The sequence below is a fragment of the Acanthisitta chloris genome, unplaced genomic scaffold (genome assembly GCF_000695815.1).
Source record: "Acanthisitta chloris isolate BGI_N310 unplaced genomic scaffold, ASM69581v1 scaffold45424, whole genome shotgun sequence".
In the NCBI taxonomy this organism is placed as follows: Eukaryota; Metazoa; Chordata; class Aves; order Passeriformes; family Acanthisittidae; genus Acanthisitta; species Acanthisitta chloris.
In genome coordinates this window covers 711-14,614 of record NW_008671809.1, presented here as the reverse complement: position 1 = coordinate 14,614, position 13,904 = coordinate 711, and the positions used below count along the sequence as shown (strand labels likewise).

Here is a 13,904-nt window from a genome sequence, read left to right as displayed (position 1 = left end):
ATATATATATATATAAAACTTTGCCTTAATAAGATAATATTGTCTCTCCCCTCACTATTGCCCTTTGCTCTCTTTCCTCTTTTCTCTGCTTCTCTGAGGAAAAAGGTTCATGTGTTAAATAGGCTGAAAATTAGCATTTGCCTTTATTTATAACTAAAAGTGACTTCTTTATGAACACTTTCTATATTGTATGTCAAAAGAACTATCACACTGGGCAGAAATGTGGTAAGATAACAAAGTTGACATGACTCGCTGTATTCCAGAGATGTTACAAAACATTAGGTCATACTAATAAAACAGAAGTTGGAATTCTGCAGCTTTGTTGCTTCTCCTGTCTAGCAGGTACTAATAAAATGCATGTCACACTTCTCATTAAGCAAACCTAAGTGGCTGGGACGCAACTTGGACTTGCTGAGCTTAACAAGCTTGTGATAAATCTGGGGAAAAAAAATAAAATCAAAACCCAGCCCAACCAACCAACACAAATCACACAATTTAATTTCCTCAAAACCATCACCCAAATGCAGCACAAATGAACCCAGACTCCTTGACTGTCTAAAACTCAATCCTCTGAGTGATATGCTTGTAATGCAAGGATGATTCTCATTCACTAGCAAAATTCAGTTTGTTTATTCCTTTATTTAAAAAGCTGCAGGTCTTGCACTATGATAGTTACAAATGAAGCAGCCAAATGGAAGCAAATCACTTCATACCTGATGAGCTCCTGAAGTTTCTTACCTCAAAGCTCTACTCAGCTTCTCATAGTTCATTGTGGGCTTGTTTTTGCGCTGTCCCCATTTCTGTGCAACCAGTTCAGGTTGATTCAATTTAAACTCTCCTTCATCACCAACCCAAGAAATACAGTCCCGAGCATCTTTATCAGTAAGAAGTTCTAGCAGAAACTGCCACAGCTGAATCTGGCCATTGTTCCCTGTTGAAACAGGAATATCAAGATACAGTTCAATTTGTCCTTTTTATCTTCCCCTCATAGCTACAAATTTTCAAGCAATGTATTAAAGCAAACCAACACTGAATATATGATGGAAGGAAAGCTTGCACTTAATTGACTGCTTCTGATGAATCTTTTGTAAACGTTTTCCTGCAAACTCACTAGTATAATCTATTAAAACAATGATGGATACAGAAAAAATTAATCAAGATTTCTCATTAATCTGTCCCTAGAACTTTAAGAAATCGCAAAACACTACACATAGTCATTTAGACACATATTTAGCCCTAAAACAGAACAGATTTAGCAAGAGCTGCTTATTCCTCTTCTAGGCGCACACACATGCACACACACACCTCTATCTATGTCATAGAAGCTGCTTTTTTAGAAACAGTTTGGTCTCCAATTTTCAACATGAAATATTAGAAATACAAAAGAAACCCCCAAACTTTAGTTTACATCAATGGAACATCTTTCATGTCCAATCACTAAGATTTCTTTTTATTCCAGTACCTGCAGTTGAATTCCTAAATTCCCAATGAGATACAGGGAGCAAACATAGTGTCTAAAGAGAGAGACACAGAGTATTTCTTGACAACAAGAAAAAATAAGGTAAAGAAATAAGATGAGTCATTAATAATTGAAGAGTGTGTATAAATAACAGCAATTTCAACATCAAACTGCAGATTTAGTGTGGGGTTTTCCAGATGTATATTCACTTAACAAAAAGAAGAAATATGAAACTTGCTAAATTTTGAAGTCACCAAATTGCAAGGGAGCAGAGGAGCATGGGAAGAAGCAGAGCAAGTAGCAGCTAGGTTTGGTTTCTACAACATGCAGTTGATTCTCTCCCCTTTCTGCAAATGGAAAGAAGTTAAACGCTTGAATAAATGTTCTGCAGTTTATTGAGAGGACAAACAGTTAAGTGATGGGGAAGAGAAACAATTTTATGCATTTTATTTACCGCAGGACTGAGAAACTAAAGCACCACATTAACACAGAGCTTGTGTGAGCTGACCAACCTGCCAGGGTTGCATATGCTTCCCATGAATTTTGTAGCTTCATATAACATGGCCTCCTACAAACCTCACACTTGGAGCAACAAAGATGCAATCCACCAAACTGTGATTTCAGTTAATGAGTAAGTGTTTACTACATCTGCATGTAAATATAATGGAGACAATACCTGTTCTGTTCCCAGGGGAACTCCTATCTTCTCCAGAGATCCTTGGAGCTCTCTGTACTTTAGCTGCCTTTGCACTGCTGTTTATCACTTTAATGGTGGTCGGCGTAGCAGGCTGCACAGATGCTGGAATAATCTGCACAGCTGTAGAGCAGAGAATATTGCAGAACATCAATTATAAATTTCTGGCACAGAAATAGGCATATATTATTTATTAGCTGTATTACTATAATATCTAGAAGCTAGTTTTTCTCTTTGCTAAAAAGGCACACTGCTGAAGTCACGATGCTAAGTATAACTTAAAGACTTTTTACCTCTTATAGTGAAAATTGTAGTTTTAGACTTGCTGCAGAGGTGTCACATTAAAGAGAAAACATCAGCTTTTTATGTGTATTACATATTTCCATAAAAAAACCCCAAACTGTCTCATGCCTTTGTTTTCATTTGTTACCACGTGATCTGCCTTAATGTCCTTTTTTCTGCAGTCACTGTGCCACCCCCCACACCTGCTATCAAAACAGCAAAACTCCCTTCTATTGCAATGGTGTAGAATGCAAGCACCCCACTCTGGATGGCTTGAACTAGACACAACCCTATGACCTAACACAAGGTCTGTCTATTTAGCATATAAGCTGCTTACAAGTCTTTTGAAAATGGATTCATTTTAATAATTGATGACACTGCTTCAGCTGAAAGAATGAGCTTCAAGTAACTGGCCAAGTGATTTTAATGTATTATTTCTAGTCCCAGTTTCCAAGTCTTGTCTCCCACGCTCCCTTTCAGACTTTCTTAAAATTAATACTTAATATATCAATTCCTTAATGCAATATATAACCTAAACCTCCAGAACAACTAAAACCCTTAAATATGTACCCTAGACAGCTTATTTCAAGTGAGTAGAAAATCTACCACTCAAAATGAAGGTTATAAACTTTCATAGTTCAGGTCATACACCTCCTTTCAATCAACAGCAAAATACAGAGAAACTCAATGTAATATTTTGAAGTTTAAAATGTGTCCTCCTCCCCTCACCAAGGAAAACTACTCTCTCAAGTGATTTGCTAGATGTTGTACTCTTATAGTGCTGAACCAAAATACAGTGCTAGACCTGCAAGCAGTGAATTGTGTGAGTTGATGCTGACAGAGGCACTTACGCTGATCAATAGTAACAGTTGCTATTTCTCCAGCATGCTCTTGGCTAGCCAACACATCTGCAAATCAGAAACAAAAATAGTAAGTTTTTATTTAACCCACAAATTTCAAGTCACCTGAAGATCAAAAACTTTCATATTTCATAAAGGAAAAAAGTCAACATTTGGTATCAGTCTGCAAGAGACATGTATAGCTTATGGTCTTAGGAGTAGAGATATTTAACATCTGTCACTCAATTTTTAGAAATAAGGATGTACATGGCAAATTTCAAGGTATCTTATATATTCTCTATCCCCTAAAACCTTTAGCCATATCATGTAAATGAAGATGGAAATAGCTTTTAGCCTGCCAAGTTACATTCAAGCATGGTGAATCTGAAATGTACACATACACTGCTGCATTATGCACACAGAACACATCACTTAGTGGTGTGTTGTGTACCAGCTAAGGCTTTCATTGCCTGTGTTTAATCTTCACTTCTACAGGACACAGAAATGTACACTTAGTAACTCCCAATCCGTATTAAATTATACAACTATCAAAGTCAGCAGATGCCCAAATTACAAATGTTTCTTAAAAAAACAAGGAGGAATCATCAGTCACTACCTCCTACTAGTTACACAGTTTAACAAAGGGCAGGCCAACAGTGTTTAGAATGCAGACATGTTCCATAGCAGCAGACACTAATTCCTCCTGTTAGCCTGCAGTGAGCGATGCCCAGTTTTAAGTCAAGGAAAAATAACTGCTCACCACTGTTTTCATCTTTAAAGAAAGAAAGGGGAGGGGAAAATAAAAGGAAGAGAAGGAGGGAGGGGGAATAACTAAAAATCGGTTACAGGAAAATCTGCCTTACACTTTCGGAGAAGCTCCAGGTGGCTCCAAAGGATTTCTCCTCGTGGGACACGCTGGAAGAAGTCTTCTTGGCTGAGGCTACAGAGCTCCCGCCCAGGAATGCTGAGGGCATTGAGGTCGATGTCAGTCATGCTGAACTCCTTCATCACCCACACCACCCAGTGGAGCACCTGGTCTGTAGACCACTGCACTGGGTCTGTGAATCACAGAAACAAACAGGTTGGAAAAGACTTCTGAAATCAAGTGCAGCCTGTTACCACCACTGTGCCAACTTGACCATGGCACTAAGTGCCATGTCCAGTCTTTCCTTATACAAAAAAGAAAGAGATGAAACATCTGCAAATCATCTCATCATATTCTGCAAGGTTCCTCCTCAACTATATAACTCCTTCCATAGATGTAAATCCATTAAGAAGCCAAGTTATTGTGATCAAATCTGACTGGAGAGTTGACTGCGCTCTTAAAATGCTGATGGAGTGGTGTGGGTTGTTGGGGAGATGGAAATGGGAAAGAGAGGATTTTCTTTAGTAAAATTTTTTACGTCAGAACTACACCTGACACAACTCAAACACAGAAAATAATTATTTTTCCTTTTCCACAGGAAAAGTCTTCTTTTTCTTCAAAAGAAGACTATTCTCTCTCACACAAGGATACTCTTCCTCAAATATGTCCATCAGCATGGGATTATGACAACATATTACATTCTAAACTTATTCACACTATTCCAGTTTCTACACTAATAAAAACCACCATTGCACTGGGTTTGGCTGGTATGGGTTAATTTTCTTCACAGAAGCCCATATGGGTGCTGCGTTTTAGGTTGGTGTTCAAATCAGTTTTAGTAACACAGAGATGTTCTGGCTACTGCTCAGCAATGAGTGCACAGATGTGCCAGGCCATGAATATGTGGCTCAACTCAACACAGAATATGTGAAACAGACAACTAGCAAGAAAAGTTTGAAGAGAACAATGGGCTTGAGGTGGTTACAACCCATGTACTCCTTCCTGGAGCCTGGGGACAACCAACATCATGACGGTGAACAGATGTCACACTGACAAGTTTCTATGTTATGATAAATTAATTCTTAATATTCATTAATTCTCAAAGAAAAATTAAGAGAATTAAAGAAACAAAAGTTTTCTAAGTCTACAAACATTATCTAGGAGCTACAAATTCCATTTAGCTTAATAAAGGACAGTTACAAGGCATCATTTTTCATTGATGGTATCTAAAACCATGCAATGTAATCCTTTGGCAAGAGACACACCACAAGGGGTTTGGTCTTCAACACACCAACAGTGAATTTTCACCAAAAAGCTGCTACTTTGTTCTCACTGACAGAACACAATCTGTTAAGGTAACATGAATCATTACTTTCTCTAACCAATTCCATGTTTTCCAAGCTTTCTGCTGCTCTCTTTTCTGGCTTTATTTCTCATAACAATTAATATTATCCTTCTTTCTAGAGACTTTTGCAATAGTACGAAATATTTGGATTCTAACAGCAGAAGTACCTTTAACAGCTAAAAATTTGTAATCTTTAAAAAAATCCACCAAAAGATAACACAAAGAGAAAGCCACAACAACTCAAAGACTGCTAAAAGCTAATTTTTCATTTGCAGCAAAGCAGAGAAGCCTAAGGATGAAGACACTGAACCACTACTTTTCTGGATGATTATTTACTGGCTGGACTTGACTTTTACTATTAGCACACTCTGTCTTCTGGAAGGACTCAAGGAATAATTTCATATCATAATGTAGAACCTAGGGGTACCTTAGTTCAGCCCAAGTCGCTGCAATGTCAACTCGGAACACATTTAAAATTTTATTACTTCTAGGAAAGTAGTTTAGCACATTTTAATCGTATTAAGATAAAACTATTCTTTTTAATACACAGATCTCTGTCATAATGAACTTGTATGATTTTCCTCAAAAATCTGCACTTCTATGACCCAAAAGACATTAAACTTTTGAAGTCACACTTCTGAGTTATAGGATTTTCTTAAAGCATCAACATTATGAAAGTTCATTAAAAACATTATTCAGTATAACAACATTAGTTTAAGCAATTTTCTTCTTCCATTAATGTATGAGCATGCTGAAAAGTATTAGTCTGCTCCTCACTTTTGTTTCCCAAACATTCTGCGTCAAATCCCTGATTATCCACAGACATAACATGATGAAAACTATTTTTGAAGTGCTAGCCAATAAGAACAAAAAGGCATGAAAAAGCCATTGCTTTAGTTACCAAAAATACATCCAAAATACTGGCAAACTCCATGTCCTGCAAAGACCTGGGACTTGACTGCAGTTCTTAAACACCTGCAAATATTCCACTTGCCAAATCTATTCCAGTTTTACAAGTCGGCTACAAGCTTCCTGTGCTGAATATGCCTTGACAGCACAACTCTGCTAGTCACAAGAAGCAACTTAGCTGAATAATCTCCCAAACATGATACAGTTTCAGGAGATGTTTTTTCTCAGTTAACATGAAATTAGCAGCCTGCTAAGCAACAACATTAATTCAAAAGAGATTATCTACCAGAATGCTTACAGTCAGTTCTGAATCATCTTCCTCCAGCATGGCTTTCCACACAAAATCTGACTTAACACCATACTCAGCATCCTACAGTCCAGAACAGTTTGTTTCAGTACCTTTAGAGGCAAAGCCCCCTAAGTACGGAGTCTAGTTCAGTTTCACACACGTGAAAAGCTTTATCACTAACACACACATTTTAACGAGAGCAGGAAGAAGAAAATACTTTCCAAAAACTGCATTGACAAGGTGATTATGGAGCAAAAAGCACTGTTTTAACAAAATTATTATGAGTACTCATTCTACTTCCTTTCAGTCTTTAGATTAAACATTAGGATAAAACTCTTAACTGTGAGAGTGGTGAGGCACTGGCATGGGTTTCCCAGAGAAGCTGTGGCTGACCCATTCCTGGAAGTGTTCATAGCCAGGTTGGATGGAACTCTGAGCAACCTGGTCTACTGGAAGGTGTCCCTGCCCATGGCAGTTGGGTTGGAGGTAGACAATCTTTAAGGTCCCTTCCAACCCAAACCATTCCATGATTCTACAATTCTCTTAAGCACGTATTTGCATTGTAATTACCCATACCAGAAGATGCCTTCTCTGAGGTACTGAAGCACCAATCCCCCAAAAAGCACCCAATCCCTACCTGACTACATGCATGCACACACACCAGTTGTGCAATATTACCGTAAGGTATTCCGAGGCGCTCCTGCTCCTTCCGGTAGCCTTCCAGTGCCGCAGCCCATCGTGTCACTTGCTCAGAGGTTTCATCTGAAATTGCTGTAATATGTTTTGTTCCATCCAAGGTTATCACCTGAGCTTCCTCAACAAGGTGAGCTTCAGCCTCTCCATGATGAGCATCTGGATCAATCACTACCTCCACAGTCTCCACAGGCTTTACAATTTCAAGGATGTTCAGCTTGGGCTCTATTCCTAGTTACAGAAAGAACAAACACAGAATTTAAGGCCAGCAATGCAAATATGACAAAAACATTGGTTTAAAGCTTTCTGACAAGTAGGGTTATCATACTCCGGAAAGAAGCATGACACAAAAGCATCATCAAATTTCTACAACTATCCTAAATTAGAAAGACATACTATAGTAGAAATTCTACTATACAGCAGACACTTCAGTAAGAGGAATACAAAGCTGTCCCTCTTTCCTCCCCCAGTCTTACAGCTTCCTGTTCTATTTAGGTGATCCATTTCACAGATCTTGAACAGAATGTTCAGCGTGTGAGCATAAAGTACAAGCATTTTGGTCTATAAGAAATATACTGAATAAAAACAAAGAAAAGCAACCCCAAAAAACCCTAAACCCATCCAGCTCTTTCCTCCAACCAAGAGGCAATTCCTTCAGCCTTTACAATACTTCCTTCCTATCTCTGGGGTCTATACACAGCAGTTAAGATTTCCTTTTGGTACTCTGCAACAGGCAGTGTGTTCAACGGTAAGTTAAAACCAGAAAGTTCTTCATATTTTAAGCATCATCAGCTATTCATGTTTTGGCTTTACATCTGTCATTTCAGATATTAGATCATGGAGATGGATACAAATCTGTATCTATTCTGCAGCAATCACGAACACAGTCACTAATGCTTTGTATCACCATCTTCTCTATGGTCTTCCAAGAACATATTTTGCCCAACTGTTGCCTCACCAAATTTCTGACATTATATAGAAGATTTTCAAAATTATTTCAATTTTTGTGACATATAATTTCCATTATGATGACAACTAATGGCCACACTTCCTTTAAGAGATTTTTATCAAACATCTTTGTACATCAAAAAATATTTACAATTCCATTTTATTATTGCTTGGAAAACCTTGACTTGGGTTAGGCAGATAAAAGTAGGATTCACATATGGCCAAGAATAACTTCAGTATCTTGTCCTATAAAGTACTGCTTTGTGTCCCTCCTGTCTAATCTATATTAAAGCTCACAGTGAGGTGGCAGCTTCTGCAGCTAACAGCCTCAAAAGCTAAAGCCACAATCCAGTCATAGTTTGTAAGGGAAAACAAATGGAATATGTATCTGTACTACAAGTGAGAACAAACCAAGTCTCTTTCAAACAAGTATTCCTCTAGACTTTAAAAGTAATTCAGCTTGAGAAAAATATTAGAAAGGGAACACTACAAACACCATAAGTACAACATGTAGCAATGTGAAATTAAGGAAGTGAGACCAGATGTAGATGACCAGTAAGTGGTTAATTAGATGAAGAAGCTAACATGAAGGAAAAGCAAACAAGTACCTTACTTAGGAGACCGTTTTATCTAGGCCATCTAAAATTAACATGCACAGCACAGGTTGCTTATTTTTTAAATCAAATAATAATGGGTAAGGAAAAACACAAAGGGTTAAGAATCTATTTTTGATCTTCAAAAAGGAAAGTAAAGAGAACAGCTTCTAGAGAGGACCAGTTCACTATTGCTCAACAAAATAATTCACTGTCCATCAAACAATTACATGCCAAAAGAACTGTGTGCTTTATCCACAATACAAATATGGAGATCACAGTGATGAGTTTCTGTAGAGGAATCAGCTTGTAAGTAAAAATGTCATGAATTAACAGTCTGCCACCTAACCTACTGCAACACTAGATCAACATGAATTACCTGGCCTTGTCTGCACCTCTTCTCACATCTGTCTTTATCTACTGCATAAGAGAATATATGTCCAGTTTTCCTTGGAGAGAGCCAAAGTTGTGGAACATAATGTCACACACTCCAGAAGTATAAACTGGTACAAGATGTACAAAGCTTCAAGGACATGTGCAGATGTTGCTAATCTGCTTTGATGATGTAACTCAAAACAGATAATGAAAGATATTCTACTCCAGTAGGAACTTGTTGTCACTGTTTGTTTGAAAATATGGAAACAAACATCCCACAGCCCAACATGAACACTGTCTTCAGTGAGTGATGGCAATCCTTCCACTCAAGACATATGGAGGGGCAAAGCAGAAGAATAGGACAAAAAGCAAAACAATGCAGCTGCTAAGTCCTGAGGATTTGACAAGGGGAATCCTGTCATATTGGATAATGCAAAGAAAAACTATGCAGCAATGAATCCCTACCCACCGGGTTAATGCTCCTCTGTCACAATGGTTTACTCTGATCTCTCACCCAAAGAAAACAGACAATAGATAGTGATCCTGGACTTTGATAATAATTTCCATTTAGCTACATATACTTTCATAATCTAATTCATTGTTCCTGAAGCACACTAGCTCACAGATGTCAAAGGTATGAAACTGTCACCTACCTAGAAAAAAAAACTTTTGCCTGCTTTGATGTATGAGTAACCTCTCAACCTTGAGGACAGCCTATCACTGTAACGGTCACTATTTGACACAGATTGGTTGGGGTTTGGGGTTATATTTGTGGGGGGTCTTTTACTTATAAAATTATATAAGTTCCTATAAAAAACATTTCAAATACCATCAGTCCATGACATTTATTTTACTTTTACTACTTATAACCACAGTACACAATGAAAGAGACATTCTGCAGCTCTGACCATTCAGTGATTGTCTCAATTTTACAGCTAGGAACAGGACAGCAGGTTTGCTTACAAGTATTCCCACAACATTAGTTTGTCTGTACAACACACAAACCTAACTGCTTACCTTGCCTAGATATTACTTGCACACTAAGTTGCACTGTTCCATCTGTTTTCACTCCTTGATCAAAAAGGCTCCGATCTGGGTCCAGCTTGATAAAAGCATTAAAAAAATTAAAAATATGTATTAGTCCCACAGTTACAACAAACTTTATCCTCCTTAAAACTTTAGAAACATTTGACGCCTGCAGCAAATTTTCTGAAGAAGTGTGCAAACACTCTTAGTACTATGTAGATACAGTACATGATAGAAAGAATTTGATTGGAATTTGAAACATGCCACTGTTCAGGAAGTTTCACTTAGTTTTTTGACCTAGAAGAAGCAATGCAATACTGATCAGTACCTTCACTACCTGAAAACTATCTATAGGTCCTTTTCTGAGTTTTTAACACCCTCATAAAAATTACTGTCTTTACAATGGTATTTGTCCTGCTGTTTCTGGGAAAGCCTCAGAGGTCTGATTATAACTACAAATAAAACATGCAGCTAAACCGAATGAAAACCAGTTATACTGCCTAACATGTGGTGATGCCTCTAAAAACAGGAGGGGATTTCTTGCACAATCTGAACACCTGAATAATATAAAAACCTCACTTCACTCAGATTCAAGACAAGATTAGAAACAGGGAAGTTCAGGCAGCAATGAATGATGCTGGCTACCACAAGAGAATAGTACTGTCATTGCCCTCATTCTTCTTTCCCTTGCAAAGTGCTTTCTTACCCTCACACCAGGAACTCTCAAAATATTCTGATTTTCTTGACAGTGAACTAGTGTGTATATATTAAATGGTCTGATGACAATGAATGTGACATAAAATTAAACTCTTAATTAGCATACCACATGAAGCATGACTTGCACAAACCATGCAAGAAAGGGACAAAGTATGTAAAATGCTTCTCCATTAAGAGGTTAAATCTTTCATAGCCTTTCTATTTACCTGGATATCTTGCAGGCAGATTTCATGTGCATCCAAGGAACACTGCAGTCTGGGTTCCAGCAGCTTCTTAAGATTTCCAATGGGTTCATTGATGTCAATAGCCTGACTCACGAATTCTGCTGTGGTGTAGGTTGGCTCAACGATGCTTAAATAGCATATTAATAGAAGAAATCATTATCTACACATTAATAAAGCAAGTATAGGAAAGCTTAATAAAAGATAAAGTAAACTAGATAAATGGTAATACTGAATCTGAAATCTTAATACCACATAGATATACTCTCAGCTTGAGCAGAGAGCGAATTAATACATTTTGTCTCATTAATTTTACAGTTGTGTAACTCTTCTCATGCTATCACCCCTAAAAAGCTGTGTTAAACACCAAGATTCAGATCACCAAGAGAGTAAGTTATGATTAGCATATTATATATAATCAATTTACATGCAGAGCAAACTGATTTTATTTGCATTACCTGGACTGTATTTAAAAGATATTCAAGTTAAAAACAAACAGAAACTTAACAGACGGGAAAAAAAGAAGGAAAAAAGGCTCACGCTCATATAGAGCAACCACAGAACCATAAAATTTAAGGGTTGGAATGGACCTTACAAATCATCTAGTCCCAATCCCCCCTGCCATGGGCAGGGACACCTCCTCACTAGATCAGGTTGCACAAGGCTTCATCCAGCCTGGCTTTGAACACCGCCAGGGTCGGGGCAATCACCACATCCCTGGGCAACCTGTGCCAGTGTCTCACCACCCTCACAGGAAAAAACATTTTTCTAGTATCTAACATAAACTTCCCCTCCTTCAGTTTGAATCCATTACCCCATGGTTGTCGTGCACTTCGGTGATGACAGCACTAGCACAGGCATGCATATATGTCAGTGTTATGGGACTCAGGAGCTCAGAATAAGAAGTGTGTAACTGGCAAGTAGTTGTGAATCAGTTCTCCGCAACAGGTCATTAAAGAGCAGTTAACCTATTCAGCCTCATTTATTTCAATGCAACACATGAAGTGACACTCAGGGCTTTCAAACAGTTTTAAAAGGGGAAGAATTAGGTAGAAAAAAAACAGATTGAGGTAATTAAGTCAAAGGACATCAGACTTCAGTATCTATGGTTTCTTTGGCCCTAGAAACAACGGAGTTGATACAGAACATCGTTTCTGCTCTGTTAAAAACAAATGATCCTGTATAAATCCTGTATAACATTTATGCAACACACAAGTGAAACTGAAAGGGTCATCTTAATTACCAAGGGATACACTGAAGTTGAATGCAGCACATAGAAACAGACATATTCCTAATATATGAAAACAGGAAAAGAGAAATACTAATAACTTAGCAACAAATAAACAAAACAGTTTGGAATTTAAATAATTAATATTAAAAAACATGACAGCAATATACTGATTTCCTATAGTGGCTACATTTTGACTTCAAGAAGACCACCATTTAATTAGATAAGAAACAGAAAAAAATCAAGAGAGCACAAGCAAAACCAAGAACTTCATAACCAGTAAGAAAGTTCAAAGTGGAAATGATCAACAGCAGAATTAGAGATCATACCAAACCAGGTACTTCTGCAAGTCTGAAGCTACTTCTTTTGCCTAGCTAGAGAACCCTTCGACTTATTTCATAACCATAACCATCTCCAAAGTGTTACACAGTACTCAGTAATAAATCTGAATAACCAAATTTGGTGTGTGTGGTCACAAATCTAAAATTCATTAAAGAAATCAAATAAATAAACAAATTGCAGCCTAAGGACCCCAAAAAGCAAACACAGTACATACCTTTCTTCAGTGCCTTCCTGCTTCACAGTTCCATCAATTTCTATTTCTATCAACTCCTCTGCCTCCCTCTTAGTCATGGTTAAAATGTCTCAAGAACAGAACTATGAACAGAAAAGAGGGTTTTTTTGTAAGTCACAGACCAACAAGACTAGATGATGCTTTGTGTCCTATCGAGCATTTTTTAAACCAAATACCAGGATAGACTTTGAAAGCCAAAAATTCATCTAAAACATGAATCCAAAAGCTAATACAGGTTCCACAAAATAGATGACAATGCCTGTTCCCTAAACAAATGTTCTAGGGGCAAACCCAGGACGATAAATGGACTTTATGGTTGCATCTTGCAAGCTCTGGTTATCTTTTTGGTTCCCTGGAGAGGTAGGAGAGGGGAGCACAGGGAGCAGCTACAGAAAGTGGAAGAAAGATGGTTCCACAGAGCAGAGATACAAGGAAGGGAGATGATGGGTAGAATGAACAACATGATGAAAACACATAAGTCATTAAAATTCAGACAAGCCTAACAGGGAAAATTATTCAGCCTTTCCTATGCTAGAGTGAAGAGACAGCAAGAAACGTAAACATTTCACATGAAGTCTAAGAAAGTCTGTTGTTACATGATGATCCAGAGTTTGAAAACAAACATAGGTTCAGATGGGACTAAGCTCCCTGAGCCTTCCCTGAAGGCTACTGAGAACCAAGAGGACTCTGGGAACCTGGCTGGCTAGTAGGGTCCATGTGGTAGGAATAGAACAGTACCATTTGTTCAGGGTAACATATAAAATTGGTGTTGATTGGTGAAAGGTTCACCCTACTGATTTCTGTTTATTTTTCTCCTCAACTTAACAAACCCAAGAAGAAATCTGAC

General features: G+C 37.8%; 1 protein-coding gene across 1 annotated transcript; it reads right to left on the bottom strand.

The window, feature by feature from the left end:
• Positions 1–738: 738 nt before the first annotated feature.
• Positions 739–13,116, bottom strand: GABPA (GA binding protein transcription factor, alpha subunit 60kDa; the record flags this gene model as incomplete). The annotated part of the gene is made up of 8 exons (XM_009074227.1): positions 13,040–13,116; positions 11,241–11,385; positions 10,309–10,393; positions 7,361–7,606; positions 4,138–4,332; positions 3,287–3,343; positions 2,136–2,276; positions 739–931 (listed from the first exon to the last, which is right to left on the bottom strand). Coding segments are annotated over exons 1-8 (1,139 nt in total), but the record flags the coding sequence as incomplete, so codon positions are not given.
• Positions 13,117–13,904: the final 788 nt, after the last annotated feature.